This window comes from Plectropomus leopardus, chromosome 20 (genome assembly GCF_008729295.1).
Source record: "Plectropomus leopardus isolate mb chromosome 20, YSFRI_Pleo_2.0, whole genome shotgun sequence".
Lineage (NCBI taxonomy): Eukaryota > Metazoa > Chordata > Actinopteri > Perciformes > Serranidae > Plectropomus > Plectropomus leopardus.
Window position 1 is genome coordinate 17,740,700 of NC_056482.1, and position 18,302 is coordinate 17,759,001.

Here is an 18,302-nt window from a genome sequence, read left to right on the forward strand (position 1 = left end):
AGTTGAGAGTCTGGGTGGGATCCTGGATAGTGCATGTCTTTTGAAGCACACGTCATTAATGTTTCTTGGGCGTGGATGCTGTATTTCCATCTTTAATTGTCTTCACCCATCGCTTGCAATAAACACCACCACCATTCTCATTCACACTTTGGTGACATCCCGTAATGACTATTGCAGTTCTGTCCTTGTTGGTCTTTCTCTCAAGTGTCTTCATAAACTGTAATTGGACCAGAATTCAGCTGCACGTATCATTACTAGAAATCCTTTCAAAGATCATATCACTCCTGTTCTTCTGAGGCTTTATTGGATTCCTGTTAAATAGCATATTGATTTCAAGATTCTGCTTCTCACCTTTAGGGTCCTTCATAACTTAGCCCTTTTGTAGCTTTTTGAACTCCTTCATTTCTTCACACTCTCCTGTACTCTCAGATCCCCTTCTGCAATCCAACTTACATCACCATCTGCTCGCTTGACTACCGTGGGGTGTAGAGCCTTTGGCCATTCTGCCCCTGCCTTTGGAACTCTCTCCCACAAGACATTTGCAATGTTGATTTGCTTTTCACCTTTAAATCCCATTTGATCTAATGGTGACAAACACATCGAGATTTGCACTGATGATGACTTCGTAATGATAATTTCATACCTAGTTTTTATAATTACTTTTGTCTTGTTATTTTTTTTTAAACTTACTATTGTATACTACTGCTTTGTTTTATTCTATAATCTATGGATACATAGATGCTTGTTTTTAATTGTATCTTGGAAGGTGTCTGAGTGATTTTAAAGGTGCCTGCAATTAAAATGTATTAATATTATTATCCCTCTTATTTAAGTTTGAGAACCACTTTCCTAAGGAAACATGCGGCAGCTAACAGGATACTTACTTTTGGTGCTACAACATAAGAACATCAACAGCAAAATATCTTGTTTTGGTATCAAGTTGCTCTACTGTGACCAACGAATTTGTTATTCACCACCATTAGGCTTGCTTGGGTTTGTGTATGAAAATTACTGCTTTGCATTCAGACAGCTTGTGACCTTTCTGCACAGGATTTAGACACTGCGATATCAGACTGAGGTCTATATTAACCGCTCTGACCCAGAGGATGGATGGGTAATCCAGCTGACTGTAAAGATATGTGTCTGTGGAAGACTGCTGATTGTATGTGGTGCTTTCAAACAGAGCTGCAACAATTAATTGCTTGTCTGACAATTACATTTGATTATGGGATAATTGGTTTGAGTATTTTTTAAATGATTCCAACTTCAAATATTTTCTGGTTTCTTTAATCCTCTATGACAGTAAATTTAGTATCTGAACAACATATTTGAGGATGTCATTTTGGGAAACACTTCTTTTTCAACATTTTCTGGAATTTTTATAGACCAAACATCTGACCAATTAATCGAGAAATAATTTACACAGTAATTGACAATAAAAATAATAATTAGTTGCTGCCCTACTCTCAAACAGGCAAACAAAGAGGACAAATAAATCATTACATAAAAAGATGCATCTTGATGGTTTATTGAGAAAATGATTAGCCTTTGGAAATCTGCTTTATATTCAGTAGACATTGTTTTTTGTGTGTTGACAAACAGCAGTGATAGGTTGGCTATGCCATTGGGGAGAAGCTAAGCAGTCAAATTTTGAGACTTAATGTTCTGCTGAGAGTACTGGAGAAAGTCTATAGCGTGAAAAATTCAAGGTGCTCTGTGCAGGCAAATGCAAGTAATCCTATGTCAATTAATCTTATTGTAAACACTAAATTACGAGGATTATACATCACAATATTTTCCCAAAGTCCAAAAGAGTTTTACACTCCTATCAAAAAAGTGCAGAAAGTAGTAAAGGGAGTAAAAGTTGGAGGAAAGAAAATCTCCTGATTTCATCTGACAGCAGCGCATGTAGGAATAAAGGCTGTCCAGAGAGATTCTCAATATTCTTTTGTCACTAGTTAGACCGTGGTGGAGGAGAGGGGGGAGATGGGTAAGTGGGGGAGAAAAGAGAATGGGAGGAGAGGAGAGTAACTCCAGAGAACATAAATAGTTAATGATGCCTTGGCCGCTGGGAGAAACTCACCAGAGCTACTTGTAAAGTAAACTGTCCATAAACACACCCACATCTGCGCATAGGCAAACACTGGCCAACAGCATGCAAACACATTCCAAGACAAAATGCAGATGCACACACACATTCACGAGACCCCAACTCCACTGATCAGAGCGTGAGTTCACACAATAATCATGGGGATATCAAGTTCCTAAAGGGTATTTTCGAGTAAAGTTTCTCGTTATCAGGAAGTCCAACAACTAAGAGAAGAAAGTATTGAATAGCAGCACAGGTCTAACCCTGTAACATAAAAGCAATGCACAACAAAGCTGACGCAAGATTATTCATCAGTGTTCGGATGTTCAATTACAGACTTTGTAAGCTGGCAGTCAAGTACTGTAAAGTAGCCTGTGATTTTCAAATACTTTGAGGTTTAATCTTTTGGTTGCTAATGAGGTATTTTGGTGGAATTTTAAGTCCGCACCATCCCAAAGGAAAACATAAAAAAGATTAACTTCTGAACGATCGGGGTGCAACACTGGTGCAAAAACGCACTAAAGGAACCGCCTTTAAAGTTCCCATTTACACACACTGACAAATATGATAAACACACACTGCGAGTGCTAATACTTCATGGGAGTTCATCATCACTGGAGTGAGAGGAAAAGCAATGAGGCTTTTTGGCAGATTTCCTGCTCACCCAGGGTTGACAAATTGCCAGGGCTTTCTGTCACAGCTCCACTTTGAGGCTGCTAACTGTTTCATCTGCCATGATTTAGATCGCAGGCATAAAAGTAGCCCAGTGGAATGCATATTCCTTACACCTTAATTTGCATCACACAACATGGAGCAATTACAGTCACTTTGAATGGTAATTTGCATGAGACAAAGCTCAATGAATCAATAACTACTTTGTTGTTGTTGTTGTCGTGTGGAATCACCTCAGATACAAATTTTCCTCAGACAGGCAATTTTGAAGGAGAGTACATGAAAACAATTTTCATAAGTAGCACAAGGGCGTAGTTAAGGTGTTATCCCGTCAAAACAATCCCCTGCTGACTGTCAAAGATGCAGTTTGGAAGGTGTTAAGCACCAAGATAAATCTCTAATTTCTCCCCAAAAATGACTTGGAAGGCTGACAATAAACAAACAAAACTGCTCTGTAAAACACTTTATCCATTGCAATTTAACCAAAAAAAAAATCATCTCTAGAAGCCAGTAAATCTCTTATAAAGAGAAGCCTAGTTACATGTGGTTTCTAGGGATTGTACTCCTATAGAAGGTTATCATTTCGTATAAGAACGATAGTGGTATAAATAAAGAAAGACACATTCTCTAAAGGTGATACCCAACAGTAAACATGAGCCTTTAACTGTAAGCAGCAAAAAAAGAATTCCATGAATGAACTTTCTTCTAACTCTGCGCTCAGTTTCAGCCTTTTACTTACATTACTGGAATAGCTTTTGCTTCCACTTTCCAGAAAACTTTGAAATAGAGCTTTTGAGTTGGTTCAGAGCAAAGATTTGGTGTGTTTGGCATGCTTTTTATTCGTCACTGAAATGACTTTATTTCAAAAAGATGACTGGAGACTGAAATTAATATTTAAGGCCTTTACACACCGGGTGCATGACCAATAGACAACATAAAAAAATGTGAAATACTCACCTGCAAGTATTTCATGTGATTTGAATACATACTGGCAGCAATATCAGTTTCAGACAGTTGCAGCACCAGTTTGTTGAGAGATTTTGATTGGAATATATTTGCAGGCAGCAAGGCAAATTTGTGACTCCTGAGACTCCATTGACCCGGATCAGCATCTAGCAGTCTTACTGATGCTGTTGTTAAGTCTAAGTCAGTGGTTCTCAACCTCTGTAGAGTCAAGACCCCTAAATTATAGACATTAGGTCACAAACCCCCTTTGAATAGGCTTCTGGGCTATCCATCTGAAAAGATTTAGGTTGTTAGATATGGAAGAGCAGAATTCTATAGTTCTCAACTGAAGCTGCAACAAGAAGTTGATTAACTGATCAGTCGATCAACAGAAAATGATTTATCAATTGTTTTGATAACTGAGTAATTGCTTTAGTGATTTTTTTAAGCAAAAACACCCAAACATTTGGTGGCTTCTTGCTTCTTAAATGTGAGAGTTTCATGCTTTTCTTTGCCATACATGAAAATAATAGTAGTATGTTGAATAAGGAGTAGCATTTGTAGTATGTGCTGCATTTGCCATTAAGATTGAAAGGAGTAATTAAGTTTGCCATCTTGGTTTGGACTACAGAGATTCTGTGTTGCTTTATGATTCTCATAGATGCATTGTGATTAGTTGATGCCTTCATTCATTCTTTGAAGACTCAGAAAAATTGACCTTATTCTGGAAAAAAAATTCTGTCGCTTTTTATGTTTGTTTGTATGTTCGTGTTTTGTATCAAGAATCCAAAAAACTAGTTTGAAAAATATATTGACTTGCACATCAATCGCATGAAAAGAGAAAAAAAAGGCCTGTGGTGTGTTGTGTGAAGGCCTTCACTCTGTAAAAGCAAGGCAGGCAAAGGATCTGAGAGTGTTGACTGCATTGTTATTTCACACAATAAGGCCAGGTAATTGATTACCCTAGGGCACTATCTCGTTAATGTTTCTTTTCATTCGCAATATTTTTTTCTGATTAGTAGACAAATGACCTAAATAAACAAGCTTAATGACCTACCGGATGCTGAACAGTTGACTAGCAGTGTCATGACAACACCGTCTGTGGATTTAAGTCTGGTGTGGCATTTGAAAAGCCTGTCATACACACATTTTCTAACATCTAATGCCAGAGATTAATCCCCAGTTTTGCCAACTGCAGATTATTTTGATGAAACAAGCTGTTATAAGTAATGTTTCCAAGCCACAACAGTATAGTATAATAAATACACCATTGGACTATAACTGTGTTGCCTACAAACTGTGATCTATGTATTTTGGAAACCAAGAGGCTGTACTAGATTAGTTATACCCTGCATGATTCATTTCAGTGTGACTCAGACAAACAATGACTAAGAATTTCCTCCTGTTGTATGCCTCAGCACAATTTTAAACAAAAGTGACAGATGGGAATACTGTAAATGTTGTCGTGCATTGTCGGATTTTTGGTTGCGGAGTGTTTTTTTCTATCACTGCTACTTCCTCTGAGTTTTTTCAACTGCTTGTATGCCCAATGATGTCTGTTGAAATGAATTTGGAGGATGAGAGAACATTAGGAGAGCAGCAGAGGAAACACCCAGGAGGAGGCTGACTCACCTGAGGGTGAAAATTGGCACTGAAGAAAGCGTGGAAAGAGCCAGAAATGTAGAGACTGTTTCTCTCTGTCGGATGGGCTTGGAGGGCGCCATCACCACAAAATTATTGTCCAGTTTCAGCTCCGACAGCGGCTGAAACAGCCTGACGCTCCCAATGCGCTGCATTGGTGTATGCCCTGCAAAATAGCCCATTGGCCTCTGCTGGTCAGGGCGAATGGAGCTGCCCTTTCTTGAATCCTCTGAGCTGCAGTCTCCACTGTCCGTGGTTTGAACCATGTAGTAGAGCTCCACAGGAGTGCCCTGGGCCTGCTCAGAGACTCTCTGCCTACCCGGCCTGACGGTGGGCAGGCTGAACCAGCTGGCGAGGGGCTCCAGCTCGGCAACACATATGCCCAGCTCCCCTTTTAGCCTGCATGTCCCACGCACCTCTTGAGTCTCGTGGAAGGCGAACATCCGCACGCAGGGCAGCTTGTGAATGGCGGTGTAATCATCCCAGTCTCTCCCTGCAATGTAGAACAACACTTGAACCTTTGGCCAACTGGGGTGAATCCTCTCACTGATAATATAGGTGTGGACCTTCCAGTTGAATGTAAAGAGAGGTGACGATGATGCTGATGTTGGCACTGATGATGTAGTGAAGGAGGGTGTGTTAAACGGCCCTGGCAGGGTCTGGAGCAGCTCCAGGGGGACAGGCTGCTGAACAGACAAGGGCCCATAGCTTGCATTGACAAAGGGCATCTGCCGGGCCTGGTGGATGAAGAAGGACTCGGTGCGAGCCTGCAGGCTGGAGTTCCTCATTAAGTCCTGGTTTACCTCCTGCAGGAAGAACGCTGACTCGGCATTGAGGATCCGGTAGCTGACAGGCAGATAGATTGGTGAGGGGCCGTACCTCTGCAGGCCCTCCTGGATCACGTTGCAATCCACCACTGAAACACAGAAAGAGAAAAGGACAAAGAGGGAGATGTTATCTATTCATTAACCTTTGTTTCAACAACTGATTTAAAAACACCTGCAGTAATCCACTTTTAGTCATGCATCACGGTACTTATAGCTGTATGATGAAGATCCATTGTCTAAACCCTGTCAACAAAAACCTGAGCCAGGCATGAAATCAAAGAGCACAATGAGAAAAATTGGAGGAAATAACTCACGACCAGGACGGCAGCACTTCACATTTAACATAACATTTGCATGCATTGCGTGCAACCTGAGGCAATCATATCTACAGTCGGTTTCTAGCAGTGAATATTAAATGGGTTGTTGGAGAAATTTCCATATGATATCACCTTCATGAGCTGCTGCTCTTGTTTAAAAGAATTTGCTGTACTCAATTCAAAACACTTGCGTCTTTAGGAGTCACCTGCTTATCAGTCTTGTCCGCGTTCTCTCTACCGTAACTCTCGATTCTTTTCATTATGGCGATCTGCTTTCTCTCTCCCTCAGTTTCTCCTTTCTTTTTTTGTGTTATGACTTGATCTCCTGCCTCCTCTTTGAATTTCCTCTTCTGTCATTCCAATCTTCTATTTGCCTAGTCAGATTATTAACCCTTTAAAACCAGGGCAAACTGGCTTGATTTCTTTTAAAAACACACAAAGAAATAAATGAGCAACAAAAGAAGAAATGATCCACAAATTAGTAAGAAATGAGTAAAAAGTATAAGAAAATTACCTGAAAATTAGTTTTTAAAAAATAGAAAGAAAAAGAAAGAAACAAAAATGAGCTGCAAAAAGTGCTTCAATTGAATTTTGTAACATAATTTTAAATATGTAATTATGATAATTAACAATGAAAATATTTTTCTCTAGCTTTTCTCCCTTTTTTTCCTAGACACTTCCCCCTATATTTTTAATTGTTTTTGAAAGCGATCGCACCACTTTGCTCAGGGTTTAAAGTTTTAAATACTTGTGAAAGGTGTCTGAAAGCAGCACAGCAAAAGTGATTTTGCTCCATGTTTCAAAGGGTCAAAAACTGTGCCCAATTTCCATGCTCCAGACAGAGATTCCAGGTTTTGAGTATATCACGTTGGAAAAGCGACAGAATCACAAACATTTTCAGCTTTTGATATGCATTTTTTGTCCTCCTATGCACAAAGAAAAAGTAGGAGCTACTGCCAGTTGTAAAACATTAAAACAATTTGTGGATGGTGGTGAGACCGCTAGAGGAAGATCTGGAATACAATCTCACCCTCTCTTTGTGGAGTTTAATTGGCGGTGGCATTTCAGTGCTGTAGTTTGATTGATGTTTGGTGTGTGCACATAATGCATAATTTCCTGTTAGTACAAAACGTTACTGCTGCATAAACTGTATACTAAGACAATTAGTGCATAGCATATGCTGTGGAAGTGGGAAATGGTATTTTTCTTTACTTATCTTTTGATCAAATGATTCCTGGTCTAATTTAAGTGTTCAGCTTCCCAAACATTTTGTATTAAAACAATATTATGGATAAATTTGGCATATTTTGCAGTTTAGCAGTTCTTGTAATGTAACCATGGAAGCACTGTTATAGTCAAGACCACCAAAACCAAGACCAAATCATGACCAAGAACATTGTGTATTTACAGTACATAAAGATGAGACCAAAACCCGTTTTGCAAATGCACTGCAAACCTGACAGTATGCACGTGAGAATGCAAATGTCAGAATCAGTTGGACTGGAGATTAAAAGCACATATCCTGCATGTGCCTTTCTGCCAAGTCCATGTAATCTCAGCTAGCAATTTTCGGTTCTAAAAATGTTCTGAGAATTTTTAAGTGTAATGTTCTAGTAATGTTTTCAATGGCAAGTGCTCTTGAGACCAAGACTAGTTTTGAGTGCTATAATGCTATATGCATGTACAGGCAACTCTTCCTGGATTGCTTTGAAGAAAGAAGGCTAAGAAAACTGAGGGCTAGCTCCTGAGTTAAAAAGAATTTTTTTTCAGTGATTTCTAAGCAAACTGATGGTCATTTATTTGCGATAGACATATCATGACAGAGTTATCCTCAGTTATCCTAAAAATGTGACATGTCCACGTGTAAAGATTTGACTGAGTTATGACTGAGTTATGATGCAAATTTTGGGCAAAAAGGGTTTGAAAATACCTTAATTGCTCCAACTGCAGACCATGCTGTTGAGCAAGCCATATTAGAGGTACAACCACAATAACTAACTTCCTGTAGTTTTCAGAAAACCAGAAAACACCTGCCTCTTTCACCTTACACACTATCTTTTCTCACGTCTCTGCCTGTGTGCCTCCCCTTCAACTCTCCCACTCCCCCTGGGGAGACTTGCCTCACAGTCTGAACTGGTCTGAACCTCCGTACAGAGGTAATGAAAATTTTTTATCTGTTTGGTATTGGTAACAAAATTCAGGTATTATTTTGGCACTCATATTTTACCGAACATTTGTTTTCTCAGAGCATCTCTTTTTCTCTCTTACCACTTTTGCTCACAGCCACAACACACTCCAACCTCACCTAATATGGCCCTACAACCTGCTTCCATCCCTCCCTCTCTTCGTCCTGCAAATCCTCCCCTCTTCGCCATCAAGCTCCAGATATTTGGACTGATGGAGTATCCCATGGGAGCCCATTGATTTTCTGTCCTGAAGTCTCTGTGCTGTTGGAGACGTAGCGTGGCAGTGATTTGTGATGATCCATGGCAGTGGAGCAATGACCGGCTGGCCAGATGGACAGACCTAGCATCGGGCAGGAGAGGACGATTCCGCCTCTGATACAGAGGAGGGAGATATGAGGACCTAGTGGAAGTTAACCCTACCTCCTCAAACCCCTGTTTTACCTTGGTGGTTACGAGAAAATCTTGAAATCTGGTCCTAAAATATAATCAGAAGATAATTCGCTCTTTAAAGATTTATCTTACTGCTGGAAAGATGATCCTTTAGTAAAACTAGGATGTCTATGTAGTCGAAAGATGCAAATACTTGTGAAATTGGTGCTACGTGATCAGAGAATAAAACAAAGAAAGGACTGAGGCATACGCTTTTGGTTATGAGGTAGAAAACTTACAACTACCAGAATGCGCTGCAGCAGACCAATAAACACTCGGTTGGTGGGCGATGTAATGTGACCTCATCTGTTTGACACAATGGCGGCTGGCTGTTCACAAACGATTGCATATTACAGTTAAACAGTGAGCTAAAACATGTTTCTAAAAACATTTGAGGTGAAGCTCAGCAGTCAGTCTCTATATTATCAGTGCTGATTAGTTTCGTTTAGCGTCTGTTTTCACTGTGTATGGTGCCCATTTCCTGTTCACCAACTCTCCCTATTACAGCTTAACAGGGCACTAAAATATGTTTCTGAATACATTTTAGGTGAGACAGAAGCATTGTAGTAACTGAATCTTGGTTTATATTCGATCAGCACGTTATAGTTTTACCGTTTACAGTTTTACAGGTTTACAGTTTGGTCTGAGTTTAAGAGAGAGGCGTGTCTGTCCCTTGTTCTGCCTTTCTTTGTGTCCGCAGTGACGGCATGGGTGGCGGGCAATATAAAAATGCAGACGTCCAGCCTGTAGTTCATGTAACAGCCCTGAAAGCCAGCAAAACCCTGCCGGATGACACGTTTTACATCATCTAATGGTGTTTGTTGAGGGGGAGTCTAGGCACTAATTAGACAGAGGGAAACTGCCACAGTTCATTGACACATACTACCCATGTTGTTATGATACAAAGCTGGATAAAAATAGGCAAAATATCCATTTGAAGCTTTTACTTAACATTCGGCAATATATAACCATAAGGCTTATGCACAGTGATGAAAATGACCTTATATATGCATCTAATAATCAATACATCTCATAAGGAAAGAGTCATGAAAAGGGATATGGTGTCTGCTCCTTTGCCATGCAGAAGACTATTTACAATAATAAGGCATACTATGGCTCCTGGTGTTGAAATGACATTTTCATTATCTACCTTTCATTTGTATATCTTTTATCATAAGGCACTGTAACATGGCCTAATGGAGGGCCTCATGAATTGATCGTAGAGTTAATATTCAATCTTTCTTCATTTGTTAAGACTATATGTCTCACTATAGTGGAGCAGTTAGGTCTATTTCGGTTTATTACACAGGTCAGGATGTGGACGGAAGCATCAGCGGCATAAAAAAATCATCTACATGGCATTTGTTTTTTAATAAGTTGAATTTATTCTCAAATAAACAAAAAAAAAAATTCAAAATATGGCCTGTGTCTCCCCGCAGCTGTGGAAATTGTGTTGGCTGCCGAAATGAAAAACAGCCTGAACCTAATTACAGACCTCTATTCTATGTAATCATATGCATTATAGTCGAAAGTCTGACACTGATACGGGTAACAAAGCCATGAAAATAATAAAAATGAATCATAAATTTAAATTAGTTGCACTTTTCTGTGAGCAGTTGCTTTTTTGTTTGTATTCTTCATTGTCTTCAAACTAGTCAGACTCCAGAGTTTTATACATTGCTGCATCAATGATTTGAAGAAATACAAAAAGATGCAAAGATAGCCGCTGAAGTCGTTCACTTTGAGTGTCTGCTGGTACACAGTTGTGACTGAGAGAATGATGTTTACCGTTAAAATGACAAAATACAGAACAATGTCAAGAGCAGGTGGTTAGTTGGTGCTGGATCATGCTAACAGCGCAGTGAGAGGATTTTCCTGTCTCTTTTTCACTGGGGGAAGTGACACACTGTCCTACTTTCCACTTACTATGACACAGATGAAACTAAAAACCTCATTACAGCTGAAAAATGTTGTAATTTGTAACTTCAGATTTAGAATATGTCCCTTTCCATGACACCAATAGGACATCGTAAAGAGAGAAGTAAAGCCGGCATGATTTGCAGCTCTGGGTTGCCCTTGGAGTTCATGTCTGCGGCTACTGTACTTGTAAATCATGTCTGCAGGGCTGTTTCTGCAAATGAAAAAGGGGATGATTTGTGCAGATAACTTAACCCCCACGGTAAATCCTGGCCGTAAACTCTCGTACAGGATATCTCGGGCACTGCCAACCCCTCAGGACGCAGGCCGAGGAGTGTGATCACATATCACACATGCGGCTGAACCGGACTGGCCTCATCATTAGACAGATGTTATATTCAAGATTTAATGTCTTGATGTTATATTCATGTAGCAGGAGCCAGGGGGGCCACAACATCATGGGACTCCAAATTAAAATTCATTTAAAGCCTTTTCCACAGAATTCCTAAAACATGCGGCAACCAACTTCTAAAATAAACCCTCAAAATGGTATTAAAGCATTCATGTCCCCGAGTCAGCCATGTGTGGCTTTGAATCAAACCGTTTCTTATAATCACCTGTTCTCATCCCTGGCGACCTGAGTAGAACTTCACCCAAGAAATATAATCCCTTCATCTTGCCTCCCTCCTCCTCTTCTCATCCTATCTTTATCCTCCACCATGTGTGAATCCTGCAACCAGTCCCTGATCAAACATATTAAGTTGGCCTGACTTCAGTAATACATTAATCAAACAGATTTTCTCATACGAAATCTACAAGGAGAGAAGTGATCGAGGGAAGTGGGAAGACGAACAGCAACAGAAGATGGAGTTAGGAAGTGGGAGGTGGTGATGATGTTGTATTGTCTTCTTGTAGGTGTTCAAAAAAAAGTCAAAAGATTACAGCACAGCAAGAGATGATGTGCGTGGCCCACATGCCTCCTTCATTGTAGGATTCAGTTTAAAATTAGACTTGTGTCTCTTAGAGAGCCGTCTTAAACGCGGCAGAAAATTGCTCTCCCCTTCTTTAGAAACACCTGTACAAGGGTTCATTGCAACTCTTACTGTCTCTTTTCTCACGACCACGAGTGGTCACTGACAAGGCTGGCATGTGAAATCTAAATCTGGTGCATCTGACTGTCCGTGCCTTTTTTTTTTTTTTTCACATTTCTGTTCCAGTCTATGACAGGCTCAAAGAAAAAGTCAGAGAAAAGACAAATGTTCTACATGTTTAGTATTGCCAAGAAATCCTGTGAAAAGACCAGGCCAGCAATGAATTCATCCTGCTAACAAGCAACGACTCGTATAGCTTATTTCTCTGTGCCACAGAGCTCAGAAATAGCCAATGTTAGTATGTCACACATAAACAGTGGCTTCAATGTTCCTTCAGTACCATGAACATGGGCACTGTAGTTTATTCAGTCCCACATTAGTGTCAAAATTAAAAGTATGTTCAGCTAAAAGTAGTCTGCAAAAGGAGCATATTTATGTTTTTGGGGTTCTATATTCCCAGGGTCCTATGTTCCAAAACTCCTATTTACCAAGGGTCTTATGTCCCAAGGTCCCATGTTCCCAAGGTCTTGTTGTCCCTGGATCCTTTGTTCCCAGGATCCAATGTTTTCAAGGCCATATGTTTCCAAGATCCTATGTTCCCAGGGTCCTGTTTTTCCAGGGTACTATGTTCCCAGGGTCCTAAGTTCCTTCCTTCCTAAGTCCTAAGTCCAAGGTCCTTTGCTGTTTGGGTCCTATGTTCCCCTGTTCAATATTCTGTTAACGTACATCAACCCTGCCATTGTGTTCTTGCCACAAAGAGCCATAAATAGATTAAAATGTATGATCAAAATTGATGAGTAAGATTGCGTGGGAAGGTTTTGGACTCCCTCTCCAGTTTTCTTTTTTTTTTTTTTTTTTTTTTTTACACCTCCTCGACAGCAATAGCCGAGGCTGTTTTCAGATGACCTCATCTATCTCATTCTTGTGAATGTGGTATCTCAAGAATGCCTTGAAGGAATGGTTTCAAATTTGGTACAAATGTTTGAGTGGTCTCAATAATGAACTGATTGAATTTTGATGGTCAGAGGTCAAGATCAGTATGACCTTGCAACCATCTCATTTCTGTAAATGCAACATCTGAAGATGGCCCTCAAGGTAGTTTCCTCAAATTTGCCACAACAACCACTTGAACTAAGGATGAACTGATTAGATTCTGGTGGTTGAAGGTCATGGTGATCTCATTTTGGCCATAACTCAAGCACCTTGGGTGCTTCCCTTGTAACTGTGCATATGTATAAACTTTATGTGCTTGCAGAGGGAGATGTGAGAGAAGCATCCATGTTCTCACAGACAAAAATGTAAACTGTAAGTGCAATTTGACTGGTGCAAGGGGGCATTGAACCACGTGGTGGTAAATCCAGTTTTTCCCCAACCTCACTTATTACTTTTTCAATTAAGTCTTTCTCATCATAGTTGTTTTTTTTAATTCCTACAATTAACTTGGAAACTGTTCTCCAAACAGAAAGAGGAACTTTATTTTGACTAAGAACTGTGGCCGTACTATGTCATCACTCTGAGAGTCATGATTGTAGTCCCCTTACAAGGCCCATGTCATACTGAGTGAATATGGACTTGGGGAATGTCTTTCTTAGGTTTCCTTAATGCACTATTGAGATAGGGAAAACAGAACCCTGAAAACACAGCAGTGAAATGTAGGATATCCTCTACATCCACATAGCTCTCAAATGGACATAATCTAACACAACATAATGTTGGCTGTGAAAAGTTCTGTCTTCCATGCTTAAATGATTCCCTCAGAATTTCATAAAAATGAGTCTTTTTAGCTTTCATACAAAACTCATCTTTGTAACATCTTTTCAATAGCCTCTAGGACTTACAAAGAGAACACAGATGGACCTAAGCAGCTATTTGCAGTTAATGTAAGAAGTAAAATAGAGGGGCAGGAAATCACCCCAGGACACATGTTAAAAATAACCATAACATACCATTTTCATGCTGTCTGATGCTGTTTTTTTTGTTTTTCTTTGCTCCCACTTTTGTATGAGGAAGTGCCAAAGCTTTGTACTTTACTGACTGCGTGTTTTAAAGAGAAAGGCACATCTTGTTTTGTGTCTTCTACTACTGACATTTAAAAAGCTTTTGAGATTCCAAAATTTTCATAAGTCCACAAGGTAAAACATTAAGACGTGATCTTTACGTGGCATTTTCTTTTGTTAAACATTTGCTCTATGTGGGGGCTTGCTCTGTAGAGGAACTGCTTAGGGGACCTTGAAGTCACCATCAATGGACCTACTGTCGGTCAGTATAAGAGGTAACTTTTTCATTTTCAGCCACAGAACAATAGAATGAAAAGGGTATTTGGGGCTCTTGGAGGGCTGGATATAAATGTCAGCTGCTGCTCAGATTGAGAAAATGCCATTGGCAAAGTCAAGAAGTTTAAAAAACCTTATTAAAGACAGTTTCTGATAAAGTTTTATGTGCATACAAAGGAGAGAGGAGGCTGAATGTCTCCAAAACCTCTGAGCAGCCAGACAATTAGCTAAGCCATTGAAAATCCCCCCAAACTATTTTAATTGTGGTATTGACTGAAGACTGGTTTTGACAAATTTAATCAAGCATTGTAGTATCATAATACTCAACTTCTAAAAAAGGCCATTACAATTTTTTTTCATTAGCTTGAATACATTAATCTATTTAGAAGTCACATTTCCAAAACAGTTTACACATACATAGCACATTGTGTTTGCAAAATGTTCCAACATTCACAAAACATTAAAAACATGCACCAAAAGCAAATATTTCCATTAAACAACACAAGTTGTGGTCAGATTACAGTTTTTCTCGACTGCTAAAACACTCTTAATGAAACTGTGAACCACTTGATCTTCATCATCACCTTCTTAGCACAGCAGAAGTCTTCTCTTGTTAATGTTTTAACACTTCGTCATTGGTTTCACACATTTTTCACACTCTTTTTTCAAAACGATTAACACAGACAAATTCATCTTTGGAAGAAGGAATATATGTCATGCTGATATGTTTGCTCTCCCATGCTGTAACTATGTAAAGTATCCACAAACACAGACATGACACACAAATTACCAAAGGCTGAGCTGGTTCATATTGATATTTTAATTTTTTTATTTTGTTTTCCACTGTATAAGGAATGATTGAAATAATATATTAATTTGATCACATGTTCTGTTGTTTCGTGGACATGTTTGCTATTGTTACACGTTTTTAAAGTTTTGTGAGTGTTCCAGCAATTTGCAAACAAAAGGTGCCATATTGGCCACTAACTTTCAGTTCAGGCCTGTGTGTGAACCACAGACTGTAAAAATAATGGACGTAATGACCATAACATCACCCATTGGTTTGTGGACTCCTGTTATGAGCAAGCCTCTGCAGGAACAGCATTGGGCTTTAAAGCCAATTTGACATTGTGGCCAAACGTGGAATAACAACTTTTCTTAATTAGCTATAGAGACTAAAACCATTTTTTGTACCAAGCTGTAAACAAGTTTATCTAAAGTTGGGCATTATAACATGGGGGTTTATATTTATTTATTGACTTGTTTTTTGGGGCCAGCTTCAAGTGGCCTTTAGAGGGACTGCAATTTTCGGCAATTCAACATTGGCTTCATTTTTCACTCTCATTTGGTATGAGCTGTTTTGACAGTGTAGCGTCTGAATAAAGGAATATGTTCAAGCAAATGAGAAAAACTTTTATATATGCAGATTCATTATTACATTTGGATTTTTTGACCCATACTTGCAAATAACAACACAGAGATGGCCTCTGAATATGCACTGATTGAGGTTTTTTTTGTTTTGTTTTTTTTTAAATTTTTTTATTACGCAAGTAATTTCAGACAGCTGTGATTAGATGTTTTCCTTTTGTTTAACACAGTTATTCCAATAGAGGTTTGGCTCCTTTGATTAGATCTGAGTTGTTTTGAAAAAGGGTGTGAAAATGTGCGAAACACATGAAGAAGTGTTAAAACATTTACAAGAGAAGACTTCTGCTGTGCTAAGAAGGTGATAATGAACATCAAGTGGATCCCAGTTTCATTAAGCGCACCATAGCAATTGAAAAAAAAACAAACTGTAAGCATCTTTTCTACACAAAATAAGAGTGTAATTTATAAGACACCAAAAGAAGAATGTCCAGTATGCATGTATTTATTATCCTTACCAATTTACAATCTGAAAAGCACACTCTGGACCCTCTTAAATTCAGTATAGGCTACTAGATATAAAACTGCCTTCAGTGGCTGGCAATATAATGCCCTGGTTAGTGAAATGTCCTGGGTGATAGCTCAACACAAACAAAACACACACCACACAACAACACTAATCCCTCTAAGTGCCCATCACATGCACCCTGACACTGCAGGAGAACCAGGGCAGAGCACAGAGCCCACTCCCAGCTGGAGGTTAATCGGATCACATAAAAGCAGAGCACACCTCATCTTTCATCACTAGGCAACACATTTATGCAGCAATCGATAGGTGGAATCATATTTTCCCCTTTCAGAGAAATGAGGGAAAATGAAGTATTGTGACCCAACCAAGATGGATGGGGCAGGGCTTAATTCCTTTCAGATATCAGCAATAAGCGCAAGCCTCGTGTTTCTTCAAAACTTGAGTTGTTTTCTTCTCTGAAAAATCTTATAGCCTCTTTACTTCTATAATGGCCTTTGGGTCATCTCTGTCGATAAATTCCCTCAACATAGGTAATTTAAAACATGCTCGTCATCTTTCTTCCTCCAAAGCACCTGCCTCTCATCTCACCGTCTGACTACACACATGTAATCACATCAATACGGATATATTAGCAGGGCCACAAGTCACATTCCTCTGGGGCTGTCCGTCAGCACGAGGAGAGTGAAAGACATTCCTCACTTTCACAATCGCTGCCATAAGCTTATAAATGAAGTCCCTGGCAGCAAATGTACATCGTTTACCAAAGGACATGGACTCATAACAAAGGTTTTAATTATTCATTTGCATATTAGATATAGATGTTTTAACGTGTTCTCAGATTGTGGGTTCAGTGGGGATAATGTTAAATACTGCCAAGACAAAAAGACAAATTAAGGCTTTGTGATGAATCCCTCTTTATGTGAAATATTTTAATATATTTGGAATAATGAACGTTTGCAGCCAGAGCCATTCTTCAACAACTAATTAAGTTAAATAAATGAGGTGGCCTGAAGAGAATTAAAACCATTTTAGATGACACAGTTCATTGTTCTTTGATCAGGTTTTATTCCATTGGTCGGTTTGCAACTGGTAAACACTGGTTTGTTTTTTAATGCCTATGTGCCTGCAATAGCCATGGCTAGACCAGCCCTTTTCTGGTTGTCCGTCCCTCTTTTGCAAACTCAATATTTCAAGAATGCCGAGAAGGGATTTCTTCAAATTTGACACAAACGTCCACTTGGACTCAGCGATGAACCAATTAGATTTTGGTGAACATAGGTCAAAGGTCAAGATCACTTTGACCTGGTCTTGTGAACACAACATCTCAAGAACACTTTGAGAGAATGTTTTCAATCTTGGCGAAAACATTAACTTGGACTCAATAACGAACTGATTAGTATTTGAAGGTCAAAGGTCAAGGTCATTGTGATGTTGCATCCAACTCATTCCTGTGAAGGTGATATCTCAATAACACCTTGAGGGAGTTTTCTCAAATTTCACACAAACGGCCACTTTGACTCAACAATGAACTGTTTAGATTTTGATGGTCAAAGGTCAAGGTTTCTGTGAATTTACAAAACATGTTTTTGCTGTCACTCAAGAATTCATACGCTAATTATGACAAAATTTCACACAAATGTCGAACAGGATGAAATGATAAAGTGATGACATTTTATGTCCAAAAGGTCAAAACTGAAGCCCACTGTGACATCCAAATGTTCAGCAAAAACAGTTCTCAGGGTGCTCAATGTCATCAGGAACAGTGAGAGGGGCGTGAGTGTGTGAAGCATCTATTATTTCACCGACATGGATACAAACTGTAACTGCAACTTGACTGGTTTGCAGAGGCATACAACCACAAGGTGGTAACCTTAGTTTAGTCTTGAACCCTAGATTTGCAAACTGCACATTTTGTAGACTCAAAATCAGGGAATTTACCATTATCTTCAAAGACTCCGCAAAAAAAGAGTAAAACTGTCCTCCTTTACCTTGCTGAAATGGAGGTGCTGAGAGTAATTACT

General features: G+C 39.3%; 1 protein-coding gene across 1 annotated transcript in view; it reads right to left on the minus strand.

Moving 5' to 3' along the window:
- The window catches only part of si:dkey-112m2.1 (transmembrane protein 132C), a 176,215-nt gene that overhangs the window by 114,122 nt on the left and 43,791 nt on the right, over positions 1-18,302 (minus strand). The window contains exon 2 of the mRNA XM_042509583.1: positions 5,339-6,263. Within this exon, the coding sequence (XP_042365517.1) occupies positions 5,339-6,263 (925 nt within the window). The remainder of the gene's footprint in view (positions 1-5,338; positions 6,264-18,302) is intronic.